Source organism: Mesoplodon bidens (assembly GCF_964165515.1).
Source record: "Mesoplodon bidens genome assembly, chromosome: 1".
NCBI classification, from domain to species: domain Eukaryota; kingdom Metazoa; phylum Chordata; class Mammalia; order Artiodactyla; family Ziphiidae; genus Mesoplodon; species Mesoplodon bidens.
The window spans coordinates 188,022,963-188,043,738 of NC_138176.1; the positions used below are offsets into that span (position 1 = coordinate 188,022,963).

At 38.2% G+C, this 20,776-nt stretch overlaps 1 protein-coding gene across 1 annotated transcript; it reads right to left on the reverse strand.

The window, feature by feature from the left end:
* Positions 1–216: 216 nt before the first annotated feature.
* Positions 217–444, reverse strand: LOC308622214 (ragulator complex protein LAMTOR5-like; the record flags this gene model as incomplete). Its single annotated transcript, XM_081243460.1, has 1 exon — positions 217–444. The coding sequence occupies one exon, from the start codon at positions 442–444 to the stop codon at positions 217–219; it is 228 nt and encodes a 75-aa protein (XP_081099586.1).
* Positions 445–20,776: the final 20,332 nt, after the last annotated feature.

Consider the following 20,776-nt stretch of genomic DNA (forward strand, 5'->3'; position numbering starts at 1 on the left):
AGTCAATCCATAGAATGTCCAAAAGCAGCTTACTCTAAAATTAATGGAAAAGTGTCCAATGCACATTCCATGACTGGCCTAACTACTGGAACTCTCATAGTTCTATAAGATAATTAACACAAGGTATGATTGAGTCCCTGTGACAGGCTGCTGGGGAACGGATATGAAATGTCAAGAGGCCGTTTTGTGCACCGCTGTTGTAATGCCATCATGTTTCTAGATCATGATAATGTTCCCTGATTCTAGACACACCATAGGAATATCAGTGGGGACCAAGGTCAGCTTAGCTGCTTGCTGGGCTGGAACAAATATCGCCCCAGCATGCTCATCTGACAGGGTTCTGCAGCAGCCCAGATCGAGTCCTTGTGAACCTGTGCACAGGACTCCAACAGTGGATGGATTCTTCACTGTGTCCTCCAGGTGCTGCTCCAAGGTCGCCCCCATCCCGCTCTCCACCACCCGCCCCGGGCAGGACCCCGAGGTGTGTCACCTTCTCCTGCTTTGTTCTGAAGTTCCAGTCCCCAGTTTAGCTTGCAGGTCACTGCATGGTCTGCATATCCATCAATAAGAGGCAGCCTGCTTTCAGTCAAAAACACTCCAAACATTTTCCCTTCTCGGGGCCTTTGTTAAAAGGCTAGATTAAACAAAAAGGCTCAGCAGATCTAGATCAGCAAAACTATCTTGAAATTATTAAATATTCGAAATTTCAAAAGTGAAAACACTAACCTAGTCGTAGTGGAAAAACCGTGAATCTGGTGGAACTTGCTTCCACCTATTTTGTGGTTTAGTCCTGTTTCGCTTTTGAATTACATCGCGATTACATGTGTCTTGGGGAAGAGGAAAACAATCGTCTTTTCAGAATTTAAGTCTTCTTTAGGTCTTAATTTAATCCTGCTTTCACTGTGTGAATGAAGGCGTCTCCTTACCTTCCAGCCGTGGGTCTCACCTTCCATTAACCTTACTTAGGTAAGCCTTCTTGACCCTCCTGCTCTACCTCACTCCTGTTTAAATGCCACTTGCTCCTCTATTCCTCCCTTCCGTGGCCCCGGTCTGGGCTGCCATCATCCTTGACCTAGACTACTGTAGCAGCTGCATCACTGGTCGCACTACTCTTTTTTTTTTTTTTTTTTACAAATTTAATCAGTTATACATATACATATGTTCCCATATCCCCTCCCGTTTGCGTCTCCCTCCCACCCTCCCTATCCCACCCCGGCTTATTTATTTTATACATAGTAGTTTGTACCTCTTCATCCCTTACCCCGATCTTGTCCCTCCTTCCTTCTCTCCCCCATTGGTAGCCATTAGATTGTTCTCTATATCTGTGAGTCTTTTTCTTTTTTATTATATTCACTAGCTTGTTTTAGTTTTTAGATTCCAATCTACCTGTCCCTGCACTACTCTTACTTCTAATCCTTTCAATCCATTCTCCACACAGCAGCAGACTATTAGAATAGGTCAGATCACTCTCTGATTAAAATCCTTCAGGGGCTTCCCACTTCATTAGAATAAAATCTCCACTTCTCTCACTGTCCCATGAAAGCCCCATGACCTGGCTCCTGCCACCCACCCCCCATCCACCCAGCCCCCGACAGCTCTGGTCATTGGATTTCCATTAAGGTTCTTTCTCCATCCGATCATGATCATTCACCCTCAAGACTTTGCACTTCCTGTTTCCTCGCCTGGAAATTTTCTACCTCTTCCTAAAATGACAGCTTCTTTCATCTTCAGATCTCAGCTGAAATATCACCTTCTGTATGGAAATCTTATCAGCTCACAGCCTCTAAAGATGGCCTCACTTTTGTCCCTTTCTTTTTTGTTTGTTTTCCCATAACGTTTTATCACAAGTTATTGTTACATCTTTGTTTATTTGTAATTAATTAACTTATTGGTCTTTGGGGCTGAAAGTGAGCTCCATTAAAGAAAGAGAGGTGTCTCTGACTCGTTCACATTGATATTCCTGGTGCCTAGCACATTAACTGGCTCATAATAAGCCACTCAATACATATTTATTGAATGAGTAATCCTTTACTACACATTTTATGTATATTTATATAAAATTTTACAACTTTAATTATGTTTGTATGTGTTCTTTTATTGACTTAATGTCTTCTTCTACTTTACTAAAGTTCTACAAGAGCAAAGATCAAGTCTACTTTGTTCACTGATGCGTTACTGGGACCTTGCAAGTAATAAGGCCCTTGCTGTTATTTATTTCATAAGTAAATGCATGAAATAATTATCAATCAATGGAAGACACTTAAAAAGGTAATACTAAAGAGTCCAGATAGGCCACTGAGTTATAAAACAAAGCAGATGAACTCTGCTTTCAAAAACCTAAACTGGGGAAAGGCAGGTTTCAGCAGGTAATGACTTCCTATAATCCCTTTAATTGCTTAATTCTATCTATAAAAATTAAGATCTAATAACCAGCCTGTTGGATAGAGATTTAATTTTCTTTTTTTTTTTAAATCAGGGATCCAGTCTTGTATGTTAGCGTCTACTTGAAACGAACTTGGTTTATGGGGATAGAATGTACTTAAAAACATCTATGATGTTTAACAACCTAGTCCTTATTTTTTGGATATCGGCCTCAATATAATCTTGATGGAAAGTTCTGTTCAAGAAGTTTCCAGAATTGATATTGGAGCATAATGTTGGCCTACACTTCTGATCCGTGGGAAAGCTTTTGTGCCATAATGTCAAATGGCTATTGTGGTAAATGGCAAAAATGACCACAAGACCCTGTACCTCCTTCCACCAAGAAGTAGAGTCCATTTCCTAACTGTTGAATCTGTGCTGGCCCTGGAACTTATTTTGCTCAGTAGAATACGGCAAGAGTGATAGTGTGCCAGTTCTAAGTCTCCATTTCAAAAGACCTTATAGCTTCATTCTTACTCTCTGAGAAACTTGAAATGCCATGTGAACAAACTTGGCTAGCCTGCTGGAGGGTGAGAACACAGTGAGAGAGACCCCAGTTCTTTCAGACACCTCAGTGGAAGCCATCATAATCAGCTGGCCTGGCCAATCCACCAGCTGCCTGCAGATGCATGAGAAAGCCCAGCTGTATTAGTCTGCTAAGGCTTATACACACACGCGCACACACACACACACACACACACAATGGAATATAACTCAGCCATAAAGAAAGAATGAAATTTTGCCATTTGCAACAACAAGAATGGACCTGAAGGGTTTATGTTAAGTAAGTCAGACAGAGAAACACAAATACTGTGTAATTTCACTTATATGTGGAATCTAAAAAAACAAACAAAACAGAAACAGATTCATAGATGCAGAGAATAAATTAGTAGTTGCCAGAGGGGACGGAGGTAGGGGGGTTAGGTAAAAATAGGTGAAGGGGATTGAGAGGTACAAATTTCCATTTATAAAATAAATGAATCATGGGGATATAATATGCAGAAAAAGGAAAATAGTCAATAATATTGTAATAACTCTGTATGGGATTAGACTTGACTTATCATGGTGATCACTTTGTAATGTATTTAAGTGTCAAGTCACTACGTTGTACACATGAAACTACCATAATATTGTACATCAACTCTGCTTCAATTTTTTTTTAAATGCAAAGTACCATAGACTGGGTGGCTTAAGCAACAGAAATTTATTTTCTCATAGTCCTGGAGGCTAAAGGTCTGAGGTCAAAGTTAGCAGCGTTTGTTCCTTTCAAGGGCTCTGAGGGAAGAATCTGTCCCAGGCCCTGGCTTGTAGACAGCTGTCTTCATGTTGACATAGTGTTCTCCCTGTATCTTCACATCATCTTCTCTCTGTATGCATCCCTGTCCAAATTTTCTCTCCTTACAAGGACACCAATCATATGCAAATGTGCATTTGAGTGGCCACGTGGGGGAATCACGCAATTCACCTTGTAACACTAGCCAAGATTGGTAAAGCAAGGAGAACTGCCCAGCTCAGCCTAGCCCAAATGGCTGACATACAAAATAGAGCCAAATAAATAGCTGTTATTTTAAGTTACTAAATTTTAGAGTAGTTTGTTACCCAGCACAGGTTAACTGGCACAGCCATATTTAATTGAATTTCAGTGCACTTACTACTTGGTTTTAAGACTGTAGACTATAGCAGTCTGTTTGAGCTGCTATAACAAAAGATGGGTGACGTAAACATCAAACATTTATTTCTTATATTTCTGGAGCCTAGGAAGTCCAAGATCAAGGCACTGGCAGGTTTGGTGTCTGATAATAGCTGTCTTCCTGGTTCATAAGATGGCCATCTTCTCCCTGTGTCTTCACATGGAAAAGGATGAGGGAGCTCTTTAGAGTATCTTTCATAAGAGAACTAATCCTATTCCTGAGAGCTCCACTCTCTGGCCTAATCACCTTCCAAAGGTCCCTCCTCCTGAGGGACCATCACTTGGGGATTAGGTTTCAACATGTGGATTTGGAGGGAAAACAAACATTCAGTCTATGGCAGTCGACTTTCCAGCTATCGCTAAGTGAGTTACAACAGCTGTGCTGGTTACATGGAAAACTTACTGTGATAAACATTCACTGAAAACATACTTAATCCCTCTAGTACTCCAAGGATGAGCTAGTTGTAATTTACCACAACTAGTTAATTTTTTCTTTCAGGTTATCCTTTGTGAGCTCCAACAGCAGTGATCACTTCAAACTCAGATTTAGTACTTTCCTATCGATATCTCTGCCAAAAGTATGTTATTCAAGGTATGTTCTTAACCAAGTTTAACAAGGCCTATTTTCTAAAAAAATCAAATCATCACACCTCATAGCACCCTCACATAGATAGAAAGCATGGTTTATTTATTTTTATGTGTAATGTTCATCTCTAAATACCAATATTTTCACGAAAATTAGTCTTGAGAAGTTAAATTTCATGCAAGTAAGAAATGTTTCCCCAACTGAGTAAATATTAAAATGAGCAATTCTACTTTTTGACAGACAGTGTTAAATGTGGTCATCAAATTTGACTTAGTATTCCACAGGGTATCCTAATGTTTCAGGCAATATCTCAGAGCTCTTAAGAATCTCCCAACCAACTGTTGCTTTGAAGGGCAGTTTCTTCACCTAGCAGGAAGTTTTTCTAGTTTATTCACCTTTGCTTAGAGTTCCATATTTTCCTCTTTTAATATTTCCTACATATTTAAGCACAGCTAAAAATGTGACCAAAAAATGTTTTAAAAGTTTTACTTGGTTACGAAGCTTTGTGATTCTAATTTTAACTGGATTAATCTCACTCAAAAACCCTTCCATGCCTGTTGCACATGTTATTGTCCAACTTCATGAAGAATTTAGCAACTACTCTATGTGGAAAATGCTGAGAATTGAGATGCTTTTGCTGTTGAAGGAACATTACTCATGCTCTAAAATGCAATTTAAACCTAAGTCAATGTTATATGCAAGTTAACTTTTATTTTGAAAATACTTTTGTAAAAGCTTAGTTTCTTTAGGATTCTTGACCAAAAATCAGACACTCCTACTCTCAAAAGTAACACTATGGTCCCACCACCACAGTTTCTCACTCTATTGAGGGCTAGTTACTGTTCAGCTTCAAAGCGTCAACATTTTCCCCTTGTGGCTATCTGGGGACATGGCTAGGTTTTGCCATTCCTTGAGGGTTACACTGCTTTCCTTTTTGCATTGGCTTTAACTGGGTATCTGCCATTTCCTATGTTCCAGGAAGTCTGCTACTTTCTACCTGGCTCTAATTCAGTTTGTTAATATACAGCATTTATCTGGCTTATGGACATAGAGTAACTCCTAGATAATTTCACCTATGCTTGCCAATTGACTATACCAGATAAGAGCCTTACCATCAACATTAGGCTGCCCAGAAATTCTTTTGTGCTTTGACCTTTCATTTTAATAGTCTGTAGCTGGACAATGTTGGTTTGGCATATAATCATCATTTCTTTGGCTGGGGCCCTCTTTCTGTCTTTCATCTCTGGTAGTATAATAACCATCTTTTTTCTTTTTAAAATTTTCTTTTTATCTTTGCATATTGGAGGACATGAGAGCTCTCCAATTTTGCTTTGCTTTCTTCCTTACTCTGGAAATGCTCTAGCTCCTTCAGGGGTCTCTTTCTCATCTAATTTCCTTGATTTTGCCAGAATCAACAAGGAAGCATGTCTTGATGTCGTCCTTCCTGAGCAGAAAGTCTATGTGCCAGACCATATTAGACAATTTTTTTCTCCAGAACTTTCTAAGTTGAAGTGACATTGGTGTCTGTGTTCTTGCAAAAATTGCCATTGGAATCCCCCTCTTCAAGGCTTCCAGCAGCTTCCCCTGTTCAGAAAATACTTCTTTCCCACTCAACAAATTTTCCAGAGATCTGGAAAGAAATGTTTCTCTGTCCAGGAATATCAGTTCGTCTAAAAACAGACAAACAAATAAAATGTGTATCCAGTAACAGCAGCCAGAACTGTACCTTTACCTTCCCCTGATTTACCATTTGAAAAATAGATTTCTGAGTCTGTGGTCACTAGGACTCCAGGGGCCGGGACATAGAGCATTAATCTAAATAAATGATTCTGACAGTTTTAATGATAAATGTAACTCATATCAGCTAAACTAATCAGTCATTGTGAGGGTCAGAATAATCTTAAGGCACGTTTTGTCCTGGGGTCACCCTTTGGGGCATCAGATACCACCTGGGACTGTCTGTATCGCTAGATACATGAAGATCACTAAATATTTGAAAATGGCTTGAAAACCTTTTTAGGCATAAGATATCCTCAGAAATTCAGATAAATTTGTGGGCTTTGGTGGGTTGTTTTTTTTTTTTTCGGTACGCGGGCCTCTCACTGTTGTGGCCTCTCCCGCTCTGGACACGCAGGCTCAGTGGCCATGGCTCACGGGCCTAGCTAGTCCGTGATATGTGGGATCTTCCCAGACCGGGGTACAAACCCATGTCCCCTGCATCAGCAGGCGGACTCTCAACCACTGCGCCACCAGGGAAGCCCTGGTTTTGTTTTGTTTTTTTAAATAGAAGGTAAAAATGCTTAGATAACTGGAATGCATACCAAAAAAAGCAAAAGTGGAAGGAATCAATATTTATTATGCATTTACCCTAGGTGAGACACGTTGCAAAATGATCTCTGTATTCCTCATAATAAACCTTTAAGTAAATTTTACATCTCTATTTTATAAATGAGAAAACTAAGACTTGAGATCTCTAAGACTAGAGATGTTAAGCTACCTGCCTGAAGTCACAGTGCACCCTGGCTAGTATGCTGATATGATGAAGCCAGGACTGTAACCCCTTTCCAAAGGCCATGCTTATTCTGCTGTACTTGTCTGGATTGCTGAGAAGCAGAAGCAAAAAAGAAAAGGCAAGGAGATAGGATTGATTTATTTTGATCATATTTCATACATGATTTATTTTCCATGTATGCTAGAACTTAGGAAAATGATAAGTATGTTGTGTAAGATAGCGTCTCGTGATTGAACATGGAGACCCTGAATGTATATGTTTTCTGCAGAGTAAATGATGACTGAAAAGAATGACAACAAAATTGAAGTTATATTGCTTCGGATCAAGTAATGTGAATCAAGTACTCTATGTCCATGCTTTTACTTCCACAGACCATCAGAGGCACAGTGTAGTGGTTAAGAACTTGGGCCTCTGAAGTCAGACTGTGCATGTTCAAAGACCTCTTCTTCCTCTCATCAGCTGTGCTGCTCTGGGCAAGTTACTTAGCCTCTGTTTGCTGCTGTTTCCTCCCTTGTAAAATGGGGATGGCCTTAAAGAAGAGCTTACGTTGTTGGGTTAAAAAGATTGAATGAGCAATACATAAACATTATTTAGAGCTGTTTCTGGCTTACAGTATGCACTTAAAGCATGCTGCCTCATTATCTTCTGCTCTGAATCTCAAAAATCCTGTGCAAACATGAACCATAAGAACCTATGGTAGTATCATTAGACGGTTTCTGGAGTTCTTAAAATAGTTCACAGAGTTCTTGGGAACACAATCTGTATGATAAGTAGCTGGTAGAGAGGCCTAGACAGCAGGCCATCAAGACCAGTGGTTGAATCCTGATTCTACCACCTATTAGAAATACAACCAGGGTATCCCAGCTAAGCATTTTTCCATATCTGTAAAATGGGAGAATAGTACCTCAGAGGATTATAGAGGAGATTAATAAAATCATGTTTTGAACAGTATCTAGAGGCTCTCAAGGAATTATTAGTGTGTGTGTATTTTATATATATATATATATACATATATATATATATATCATATCATATCAGTTCAGTGCTTTCAAGGCCAGAATATGAATTTCTTTGCTTGGTGTCTTTTGAGCTTACCTACCTAAACCTTATATTGATAATGTCTTAAATTAGTGTGGTATGTTTCAGCTTACTCAGTGCTTTACATCCATCATCTCATTTAATCCAGAAAATAACTTTGTGAGACAGGTATCATTATTCTTAGAATGTAGACTCAGGATCACAAAGTTGCTAAGTAATTGAGCTGGAACTTGAAACCAGATCTTCTGAGTAAAGGTGTCTAATGACAGTTTTTCATGTTTCTCTACTGTCTTCTGAATGTTCTCAGGAAAATTTTTTAAGAATATGTAGACCAGGAGTTATACATGTCTCCACCATACATATTACATTGGCCAAAGTGAAACAAAGAAAGAAAGTCTTTCCTAAAAGCAAGTAGATAGTTTCAGAGTAGAGAAAAAGAGGAAGAAACACAATGATATGCTTCATCTTTTGCACATATCTTTCCTTTGCAGTTCTCAAGTCAGTAAGAATCATGTGACAAATTAGTTTACAGAGTTCCCATTGAAATTTGTGAACCCAGAAAAGGTAGGCAGGAAAATAAACTGGACAGAGAATCAAACTTTTTATATTTTATGTTTTCACTTATTTTTTTAAATATATTCTGTTTTCATACACACACAAATATGAACATTGAGAAACCATTTTAAAACCCAGTAGAAGTATTATTAAATTACAAAAAAGACATAGTTGATAGGGATGTGTAGATAATTACTATGATTTTTTCCCCCATAATCCACCGTCAATAACTTATTCCAGTGGTATAAGCTGACATTTACTTTCTTACCTTTTTTAAACTCCTGGGTTTCAGCTAAAGTTCAGTTTCCAGGAAATCCCTCCCCATTTGGGGTGACTGTGTACCACAGCCTCAAATTCCTCCCGAGGCCCTTGCCCATGTACACAGTCATACAACTCACCGTCTGTTCGGGCTGGTTTGGTCGACAGTGCCCATGTGACAAAATTATATCCCTCGAGAAGGAACTGGAATGAAAGAGAACAGATATTACCCACTCAAGGACGGGTTTAGTAGGAAACCATGGACGCTAGCTGGCCATGATCACAAGCTTTGCCAGCAGGCTCTGATTTTTGAATTTTGGTCCCTTGTATCTGTCATGCTTCTTTTTAAAGAGTGCTGAGATGTAGAAAATATAAAACGAAGTCTTTTTTATCCAGGAAGGCAGCCCTGCTGATTTTCACACTGAGAAGTTTAAACAGAGAGGTAGAAGATCAGGATATTATAATAACCACTTTCTCCTTGATGGAGAAAAAAATACGGGGGTGTTACAAGTCGAATATAAATATCGACACCTTGACAAGCCAAAAAGGACTAAAGAAATAAGACTGTGAATCAAGCTGTACTGTGATTCACTTTTGGTTAATGAAACTAACGGATTGACTAAATTTTTTTGGCCCAAGTGATGCATTTAAATGCCTGGTTATTTGCTATTTCATTCAATATCACACATTCCTTCTCCCACACTGAAGAGAACACTGTCACTCAGAAAATCAGGGCTTTCTGTTGTTCCCTGTGACTGTTCTGTGAGCTTGTTTATCAGCTACACAGATGTGCTACAAGGTCTTTAGTTGGCTTGGGACCACAAGTGTGTGGTGCAAAAAAGACCTCACCATGCAATTTAACAGATTCCAAAAAAAGGAACAAAAATCCTGAGAGAAGGCATTCATAACAGTAAAAATTATGGTTGGTGAAACTTGGCTGAATTGGCTGAGGAATTCTTCATCCTTCTAAAAAGATTTGCCTCATGTATTGGGGTTAAGTTCAGTCCTGAAAGGACCTATTTGAAATGCTGTTCTTGCATGTGGCTGAGGACATACTACCCCAAATTAACCACACACAAATGTCATTTTTAGTCTTTCAACATTTGATTAAAACAAGAGTTCACATCCTTTGAAGCACAATTCTTTATGGTTGCAGTATAGTCAGTAAGCATTGACATACTTATTATGTTCTGATTAAGTGAATATTCTGGTAAGATAAAATGTTACCCATAATCAATTTTTATTTCAATGTTTATTTTTTGAGAATCATGCTAACGTGTTAGACTAGTGTTCTCTGCTTTGAAACTCAGTATATGGAATATAATTGAATTATTTCTTTAAAAATGGTAACGTAAAAACAGAGTAAGATACTAAATATCTTAAAAAGTAGCCTTTTGAATTTGTAATCACTATGAATGTAGGGCCTTGGAAATAGAACATAAAAAAGGAAATACCTGAATAAGGAATCTGGCCTCCAGAACAATGCTTTTGATAGCTTTAAGTATCTTGGCATGCTTTTAGTTTCCCATTATGATTATTAATATATATTTTTAAAATGATGTTGAAGAAGATGATGACTGGTACAAAGCTAAGGCTATATTCTAAAAAAGCTATTTGTAAAAATTCCATGATTTATGAACACAGCAGTATGATTCATAATAGCTGGAATATGGGAGCAAACCAAGTATCTACTGACAGATAATTGAATAAACAAAATGTGATATATACATACAATGGAATATTACTCACCTTATTCATACGATGGAATATTATCTAGCCTTAAAAAGGAAGGAAATTCTGTCACATGCTGCAATATGGATGAACCATGGGGACATTATCTAAGTGAAATAAGCCAGTCACAAAAAGACAAATACTGTGTGATTTTACTTACATGAGATAACGAGAGTACATAGTCAATTTTATAGAAAGAGAAAGTAGAATGATGATTGCCAAGAGGAGGGGCAGGGGGGTGATGGAGAATTGCTGTTTGACTGGTACAGAGTTTCAGTTTTTTTTGTTTTTCCCACATAAAAACACTTTATTACCATATTAAGCAACAAGTTTTGTTTTTTTTTTAATCCCTACACCCCCCCCACCCTCCCACTTCCCCCCTTGGTGTCCATATGTTTGTTCTCTACATCTGTGTCTCTAGTTCTGCCTTGAAAACCAATTCATCTGTTCCATTTTTCTAGATTCCACATATATGCATTAATATACAATATTTGTTTTTCTCTGTCTGACTTACTTCACTCTGTATAACAGTCTCTAGGTCCATCCACTTCTCTACAAATGACCCAGTTTCATTCCTTTTTATGGCTGAGTAGTATTCTGTTGTATATATGTACCACATCTTCTTTATCCATTCATCTGTCGATAGGCATTTAGGTTGCTTCCATGACCTGGCTATTGTAAACAGTGCTGCAATGAACATTGGAGGGGTGGTGGTGCATGTGTCTTTTTGAATTATGGCTTTCTCTGGGTATAGGCCCAGTAGTGGGATTGCTGGGTCATATGGTAATTCTATTTTTAGTTTTTTAAGGACCCTCCATACTGGTCTCCATAGTGGCTGTATCAATTTACATTCCCACCAACAGTGCAAGAGGGTTCCCTTTTCTCCACACCCTCTCCAGCATTTGTTGTTTGTAGATTTTCTGATGCTGCCCATTCTAATCAGTGTGAGGTGATACCTCGTTGTAGTCTTGATTTACATTTCTCTAATAATTAGTGATGTTGAGCAGCTTTTCATGTGCTTTTTGGCCATCCGTATGTCTTCTTTGGGGAAATGTCTATTTAGGTCTTCTGCCCATTTTTGGATTGGGTTGTTTGTTTTTATAATATTGAGCTGCATGTGCTGTTTATATATTTTGGAGATTAATCATTTGTCTGTTAATTTGTTTGCAAAGGTTTTCTCCCATTCTGAGGGTTGTTTTTTCATCTTGTTTGTAGTTTCCTTTGCTGTGCAAAAGCTTTTAAGTTTCATTAGGTCCCATTCATTTATTTTTGTTTTTATTTCCATTACCCTACGAGGTGGGTCAAAAAAGATCTTGCTGTGATTTATGTCAAAGAGTGTTCTTCCTATGCTTTCCTCTAAGAGTTTTTATAGTGTCCAGTCTTACATTTAGGTCTGTAATCCATTTTGAGTTTATTTTTGTGTATGGTGTTTAGGGAGTGTTCTAATTTCATTCTTTTACATGTAGCTGTCCAGTTTTCTCAGCACCACTTATTGAAGAGACTGTCTTTTCTCCATTGTATATCCTTGCTTCCTTTGTCATAGATTAGTTGACCTTAGGTATGGGGGTTTACCTCTGGGCTTTCTATCCTGTCCCGTTGACCTATATTTCTGTTTTTGTGCCAGTACCGCATTGTCTTGATTACTGTAGCATTGTAGTATAGTCTGAGGTCAGGGAGTCTGAATCCTCCAGCTTCATTTTTTCCCCTCAAGATTGCTTTGGCTATTCGAGGTCTTTTGTGTATCCAAACAAATTTTAAGACTTTTTGTTCTAGCTCTGTAAAAATGCCATTGATAATTTGACAAGGATTGCACTGAATCTGTACATTGCTTTGGGTAGTATTGTCATTTTCACATTGATTCGTCCCATCCAAGAACATGGTATTTCTCTCCATCTGTTTGTGTCATCTTTGATTTCTTTCATCAGTGTCTTACAGTTTTCTGAGTACAGGTCTTGTACCTCCTTAGGTAGGTTTATTCCTAGGTATTTTATACTTTTTGTTGCAATGGTGAATGGGATTGTTTCCTTAATTTCTCCTTCTGATCTTTCATTGTTAGCATATAGGAATGCAAGAGATTTCAATGCATTAATTTTGTATCCTGCAACTTTACCAAATTCATTGATTAGCTCTAGTAGTTTTCTGGTGGCATCTTTAGGATTATCTATGTATAACATCATGTCATCTGCAAATAGGGGCAGTTTTACTTCATCTTTTCCAGTTTATATTCCTTTTATTTCTTTTTCTTCTCTGATTGCCATGGCTAGGACTTCCAAAACTATGTTGAATAATAGTGGTGAGAGTGGACATCTTTGCCTTGTTTCTGATCTTAGAGGAAATGCTTTCAGTTTTTCACCATTGAGAATGATGTTTGCTATGGGTTTGTCATATATGGCCTTTATTATGCTGAGGTAGGTTCCCTCTGTGCCCACTTTCTGGAAAGTTTTTATCAGAAATGGGTTTTGAATTTTGTCAAAAGCTTTTTCTGCATCTATTGAGATGATCATATGGTTTTTATTCTTCAGTTTGTCAATATGGTGTATCACATTGATTGATTTGCATATATTGAAGAATCCTTGCATCCCTGGGATAAATCCCACTTGATCATGGTGTATGATCCTTTTAATGTTGTTGGATTCTGTTTGCTAGTATTTTGTTGAGGATTTTTGAGTCTATATTCATCCATAATATTGGTCAGTAATTTTCTTTTTTTGTAGTATCTTTGTCTGGTTTTGGTATCAGGGTGATGGTGACCTTGTAGAATGAGTTTGGGAGTGTTCCTTCCTCTACAATTTTTCAGAAGAGTTTGAGAAGGTTGGGTGTTAGCTCTTCTCTAAATGATAGAATTCACCTGTGAAGCCATCTGGTCCTGGACTTTTGTTTGTTGGAAGATTTTTAATAACAGTTTCAATTTCATTCCTTGTGATTGGTCTGTTCATATTTTCTGTCTCTTCCTGGTTCAGTCTTGGAAGCTTATACCTTTCTAAGAATTTGTCCATTTCTTCCAGGTTGTCCATTTTATTGGCATTGAATTGCTTGTAGTAGTCTCTTAGGATGCTTTGTATTTCTGTGGTGTCTGTTGTAACTTCGCCTTTTTCATTTCTAATTTTATTGATTTGAGGCCTCTCCCTCTTTTTCTTGATGAGTCTGGCTAATGGTCTATCAATTTTGTTTAGCTTCTCAAAGAACCAGCTTTTAGTTTTATTGAGCTTTGCTATTATTTTCCTTGTTTCTATTTCATTTATTTCTGCTCTGATTTTTATGATTTCTTTCCTTCTACTAACTTTGGGTTTTATATGTTCTTCTTTCTCTAATTCCTTTAGGTGTAAGAGTAGATTGTTTATTTGAGACTTTTCTTTTTTCTTGAGGTAGGTTTGTATTGCTATAAGCTTCCCTCTTAGAACTGCTTTTGCTGCATCCTGTAGGTTTTGGATCATCGTGTTTTCATTGTCATTTGTCTCTAGGTATTTTTTGATTTCCTCTTTGACTTCTCCAGTGATCTCTTGGTTATTTAGTAACATACTGTTTAGCCTCCATGTGTTTGTGTTTTTTACATTTTTTCCCCTGTAATTTATTTCTAATCTCAGAGCATTGTGATTGAAAAAGGCACTTGGTATGATTTCAGTTTTCTTAAATTTACCAAGGTTTGATTTGTGACCCAAGATGTGATCTATCCTGGAGAATGGTCCATGTGCACTTGAGAAGAAAGTGTAATCTGCTGTTTTTGAATGGAATGTCCTATAAATATCAATTAAATCTATCTGGTTTATTGTGCCATTTAAAGCTTGTGTTTCCTTATTAATTTTTTGTCTGGATGATTTGTTCATTGGTGTAAGTGAGGTGTTAAATTCCCCCACTATTATTGTGTTACCGTCGATTTCCGCTTTTATACATACCCCAATACATAAGCATTTGCCTTGTATATTGAGGTGCTCGTATGTTGAGTGCATATGTATTTATAATTGTTATATCTTCTTCTTGGATTGATCCCTTGATCATTATGTAGTGTCCTTCCTTGTCTCTTGTCACATTCTTTATTTTAAAGTCTATTTTATCTGATATTAGTATTGCTACTCCAGCTTTCTTTTGATTTACATTTGCATGGAATACCTTTTTCCATACCCTCACTTTCAGTCTGTATGCCTCCCTATGTATGAAGTGGGTCTCTTGTAGACAGCATATATATGGGTCTTGTTTTTGTACCCATTCAGCAAGACTGTGTCTTTTGGTTGGAGCATTTAATCCATTCACGTTTAAGGTAATTATCAATATGTATGTTCCTATGACCATTTTCTTAATTGTTTTGGGTTTGTTATTATAGGTCTTTTCCTTCTCTTGTGTTTCCCGCATAGAGAAGTTCCTTTAGCTTTGTTGTAGAGCTGGTTTGGTGATGCTGAATTCTCTTAGCTTTTGTTTGTCTGTAAAGGTTTTAATTTCTCTGTCAAATCTGAATGAGATCCTTGCCGTGTAGAGTAATCTTGGTTGTAGGTTGCTCCCTTTCATCACTTTAAATATATCATGCCAATCGCTTTTGGCTTGTAGAGTTTCTGCTGAGAAATCAGCTGTAAACCTTATGGGAGTTCCCTTGTATGTTATTTGTCGTTTTTCCCTTGTGGCTTTTAATAATTTTCCTTTGTCTTTAATTTTTGTCAACTTGATTACTATGTGTCTCAGCGTGTTTCTCCTTGGGTTTATCTTGCCTGGGACTCTCTGTGATTCCTGGACTTGGGTGGCTCTTTCCTTTCCCATGTTAGGGAAGTTTTCAACTATAATCTCTTCAAATATTTTCTCGGGTCCTTTCTCTCTTCTCCTTCTGGGACGCCTGTATGTGAATTTTGGAGCATTTAATGTTGTCCCCGAGGTCTCTTAGGTTGTCTTCATTTCTTTTCACTCTTTTTTCTTTATTCTGTTCCATGGCAGTGAATTCCACCATTCTGTCTTCCAGGTCACTTATCCATTCTTCTGCCTCAGTTATTCTGCTATTGATTCCTTCTAGTGTATTTTCATTTCAGTTATTGTATTGTTCATCTCTGTTTGTTTGTTCTTTAATTCTTCTTGGTGTTTGTTCTTTTAACTCTTCTAGGTCTTTGTTAAACATTTCTTGCATCTTCTCGATCTTTGCCTCCATTCTTTTTCCAAGGTCCTGGATCATCTTCACTGTCATTATTCTGAATTCTTGTTCTGGAAGGTTGCCTATCTCCACTTCATTTAGTTGTTTTCTGGGGTTTTATGTTTTTCCTTCATCTGGAACATAGTCCTCTGACTTTTCATTTTGTCTATCTTTCTGTGAATGTGGTTTTCGTTCCACAAGCTGCAGAATTATAGTTCTTCTTGCTTCTGCTGTCTGCCCTCTGGTGGATGAGGCTATCCAAGAGGATTGTGCAAGCTTCCTGATGGGAGGGACTGGTGGTGGGTAGAGCTGGGTGTTGCTCTGGTGGGCAGAGCTCAGTAAAACTTTAATCTGCTTGTCTGCTGATTGGTGGGGCTGTTTTCCCTCCCTGTTGGTTGTTTGGCCTGAGGCAACCCAGCACTGGGGCTCTTTGGTTGGGCTAATGGTGGACTCTGGGAGGGCTCACCCCAAGAGCTACTTCCCAGAACTTCTGCTCCCAGTGTCCTTTTCCCCACAGTGAGCCACAGCTACCCACCCCCCACCCCTGCAACACCAGTAGGTAGGTCTGGTACAGTCTTCCATGGGGTCACTACTTCTTCCCCTGGGTCCTGATGTGCACACTACTTTGTGTGTGCCCTCCAAGCGTGGAGTCTCTGTTTCCCCCAGCTTTGTTGAAGTCCTGCAATCACATCCCACTAGCCTTCAAAGTCTGTTTCTCTTGGAATTCCTCCTCCCATTGCTGGACCCTCAGGTCGGGAAGCCTGAGGTGGGGCTCAGAATCCTCACTCCAGTGGGTGGACTTCTGTGGTATAATTGTTCTCCAGTTTGTGAGTCACCCACCCAGCGGCTATGGGATTTGATTTTATTGTGATTGCACCCCTTCTTCTGTCTCACTGCAGCTTCTCCTTTGTCTTTGGATGTGGGATATATGTTTTGGTGAGTTCCAGTGTCTTCTTGTTGCTGATTGTTCAGCAGTTAGTTGTGATTCTGGTGGTCTCGCAAGAGAGAGTGAGCACACGTCCTTCTACTCTGCCATCTTGAACCAATCTCCCAGAGTTTCAGTTTTGTGACATGAAAAATTATGGAGATTGATTGCATAAAAATGTAAGTGTACTTAACACTGTCGAACCATATGTACACCAGAAATGATCAAGACTGTAAATTTTGCTGTGTATTTTACCACAATTAATTTTTTAAGGTAAAATGTTCCATGATTTAAGCTTGTAGTCTTGTCATTTTCTCCTCTTTTAGATTCATATGTAGAAAAAAATGTAGGTTGAGGAAAGGATAGAATTAAGATTTTTCTATACAGGAAGCTTGAGGAAACACAAGGACTTAGTACAATAGCCTTGGTCTCCATTTTATAGCAGATAGTGATGACAAGAAATACATTCTTTCCAGGAAATCAAGGAAGACTGTTTTCCTAAAACTTTCTTGTTCTCTAACATTTTCTTATTCCATTAATTATCTCCCCTATCATTTGTTTCTTTCATTTCTCCATCCCCACTGGCTCTTTTCATGCAGTCTACCCAACATCTTGGGACTCCTAAATCCATTAACCCAATTTTCCTCAGTCTACCTCTTATCTTTACTAGTTCTTAATATGTATAATGTGGGCTTTATATACAAATTGGAGCTGACTGGGAAGTATTTAATAAGAGAGGGAGGAAATTTAAAATGCTAAGTAGGTACTCTAAACCATTGAATCAGGATTTAAGATTCAAGCCAGAGCTGAGAAAGCAGGCAGTGGCACAAGTGACAAGAGAAATGGCTGGAGAAGGAGCCAAAGGAAAAGAGAGACCAAAGTACAGACCAGGTCTTCAGCTAGGGGCACAAAGAGACCCAGCATAAGGCCAGGTATGGAGGTGATATAGGATATAGGATCAGTGCTTCCAAAGCTTGTTAAAATTTGAACACAGCCTGTATTCCAGCCATCTATCTTCATTATGGCCCTATTAAACTATTTGCTCCTCCAACTTTCCATGATTTTATTCATCCTATTCTCAGTCTAGTTAGAGTACCATCCAATAGAACTTTTTCTGTTGGCAAAGTGTTCTCTATACCTACATGGACCAGTACAGTAGCTACTACCCACATGTGACTAAAGGCTGATATATTGAATAGCACAGGTCTAGAATGTTCTTCCCTATTTCCAAATCTTTTAAAACTCTACATTTTTCCTTTGAATGTCTAACACTATTGTGAATATTGCCAGTGTTCCACCCAGAGCCTCTCAGACCCCTTTTACTGCTCTGTGTGCCTCTCAGCTTTTGCTTCTAATAGCCTGTACTTATGACTCTTCAGAGGACTGTCCTGAAATTACCGGAGAGATTGTGCACAAAGGGGAAGAGGTCGGAGAGCTTGGGAGTTTATGCCCTGCCTCACCTCCTATCCCCCACTCTCAGGGCATCACTCTGCCTCTGACCGACCAGTCCAGGAGCATGAAAACCCAGCTGTCTGACTCAGGCCAACTCTGAGATAAAACACACCCCTGAGCACCCTGCAGTGTCAAGTTGAAGGTACATTCTGCCAGACTTTGCCTGAAATCTTGCCCTTCTGCTTGGCTTCTTTCTTTCCTTGTCCTGCTTCCCTAGATTCCTTACTCGTTTCTCCTGGGAGCACCTCCTTAATAAACCACTTGCACATAAATCCTCATGCTAAGATATCAGGGTCTTGTCTAGGGAATTCTAAGGCATACTAAAATGCTAATTGCTCTGTGAAACTTCCCCCAGTCCCCAATCAGTATTAGTCTCTAATTCCTCTAAGCAGCCATAGCACTTTATTTATTTATATCTATAGTACAGCACCAAGTAAGTGTCAGATAATTACATTCATGACTGGGTCCCCAACTAGAATGTGAGCTGTTTGTGAGTAGGGATCATGTTATATTTATCCTTGTATCCTCTTGCTCAATGTCTGTGTATTATATATTCTATAAAATATTTGTTGAATTTATTCCAATATAAAGGAAAAGGTGGATAAAATGTTTATCATTTTTAATAAAAATATTTAATGATTTTAGCTTATTTAAATTGTACAGAGAGAGTTTTTGCCATAAGACATTTATTTATTGAACTATAGATTCTTTCCATAGTCAGTGATGATGGCTAGCAGTTCTATAAATTGAAAAAGATTAACATAAAAAAAGGTTCATAACTCACAGACAGAGACAATGACAATAATTCCTGATTTTAAGGAGTTCTTCAAACTTTAGAGTTTTTAGAAATTCAACTGGCAATGATTCAGATACATCAATTAGGTGAATCAGGGCAGCACACACAGTAGAAAGAAAAAAAGCCATACCTTTCCCATCTTTTGTTGATCATAGTTAGTAAAACATGGACAATATTGAATTTCTTGTAGCTCTTTAAAAACATATAATTGAGACAGTAAATACTTATCAGATGAACAAGTAAATAATGTTTAATGTCAAGGAAAAAATAGATCACAAAGTAGTACATATTTTAAAAACCAAAATATACATAGGAAATAAAAAGAAGAAAAAATTATACCAGAATGATAGAAATGGCTTGCTCTGAATAGTGCCATTTTGGGTGATTTCTACTTCCTTGCTCATGCTTTGTTGAATTTTCCACATTTTCTACAGTGAATATGTACATTTTTTGAAACTAGAGAACAAATATATTTTAAAAAATTTCTAGCCACATCCACATCTTTTCAGGACTGCCTACTCCAAAAATCAGCAACAATAATCAAACAAAAACTCAAGTCAGCTTTACAAAGAGCAAAATAAAAATAACAGAGTTGTTTTACTCATTGAGAAATCATTCACAATTCAATCAGCTGTAGAGTAAAGCTTGGTGCTACGAGTCAGGCAGACCCAAGCAATGTACTTGTTATGATAGAGACGTAACCCAACACAAACCACAGGGAGCCAATTCAATTGCAGGATTCGATTCTTTCCTTACATGCTCTCATGTATGTATGTATTTTACACACAAAGCCCATGTCATTGTGCCAAAATGCATTAATTCAACTATTTGAACATTTAATTAGCAATTCAAGTTCATCATTCTTACTTTGAATGATTATGTTAGAAGCTAACAAATTAATTTGGCTAAAAGAACTGAACTGTGCCTTATACTGTCATGTAAAGACTTTTTTAATGGACTAAAATTATTAAATTGGAAATAAATCACTCAGAGAATTCCTATTGACCAAACTGTTCATATTCTTCAAGGAAATATCCTGGGAATCGCCTGGCGGTCCAGTGGTTAGGACTGTGCTCTGCCATAGCAGGGGGCCCGGGTTCAATCCCCCGTCGGGAAACTAAGACCCGCAAGCCACCCGGCGAGGCCAAAAAAAAAAAAAAAAAATCCAAACATCCTAACTTCTTTCCCTTTGAAATTCACCTTTGGCAATAAAATTGTAAAAAACAGAAACCTGATCTCAACCTCATTGTATGGAGAGGGAAATGATCTATAAGGCACAAAGTTTTTAGGTAAACTTAATATTAGATTCCTATCTAAGGAAAACTTTTGTTAAGTGCATAGAAGTATTTCTTTTTAAAATGTGTTCATCTTTATTTCCACATCTTAAGCATATAATAGCACTGAAAGCTTCCAAGAACTTCTCCAAAGTGCTTAGCAGAAGTGTTCCACCCCTCTGTGCCAGATGGGGCGATTCAGCACCGCTCACACCCCAGCCCTACACTGTCCACCGTCTGGGTGGTCTTTAGCGGAAGCCCTCAGAGGAGTACTGATTAGGACCAGAATTCCCTTGCCATGCACACAGTTTCTAGTGTCAGAACCCAGCCAGCTAAAGCATCGTAGCTATCCTAAAATAATAAAAACAATTAATAGAATTACCGCAAGGGGAAATCAATTTCTACTTATAGACCTACTGGCAGAACAGCTG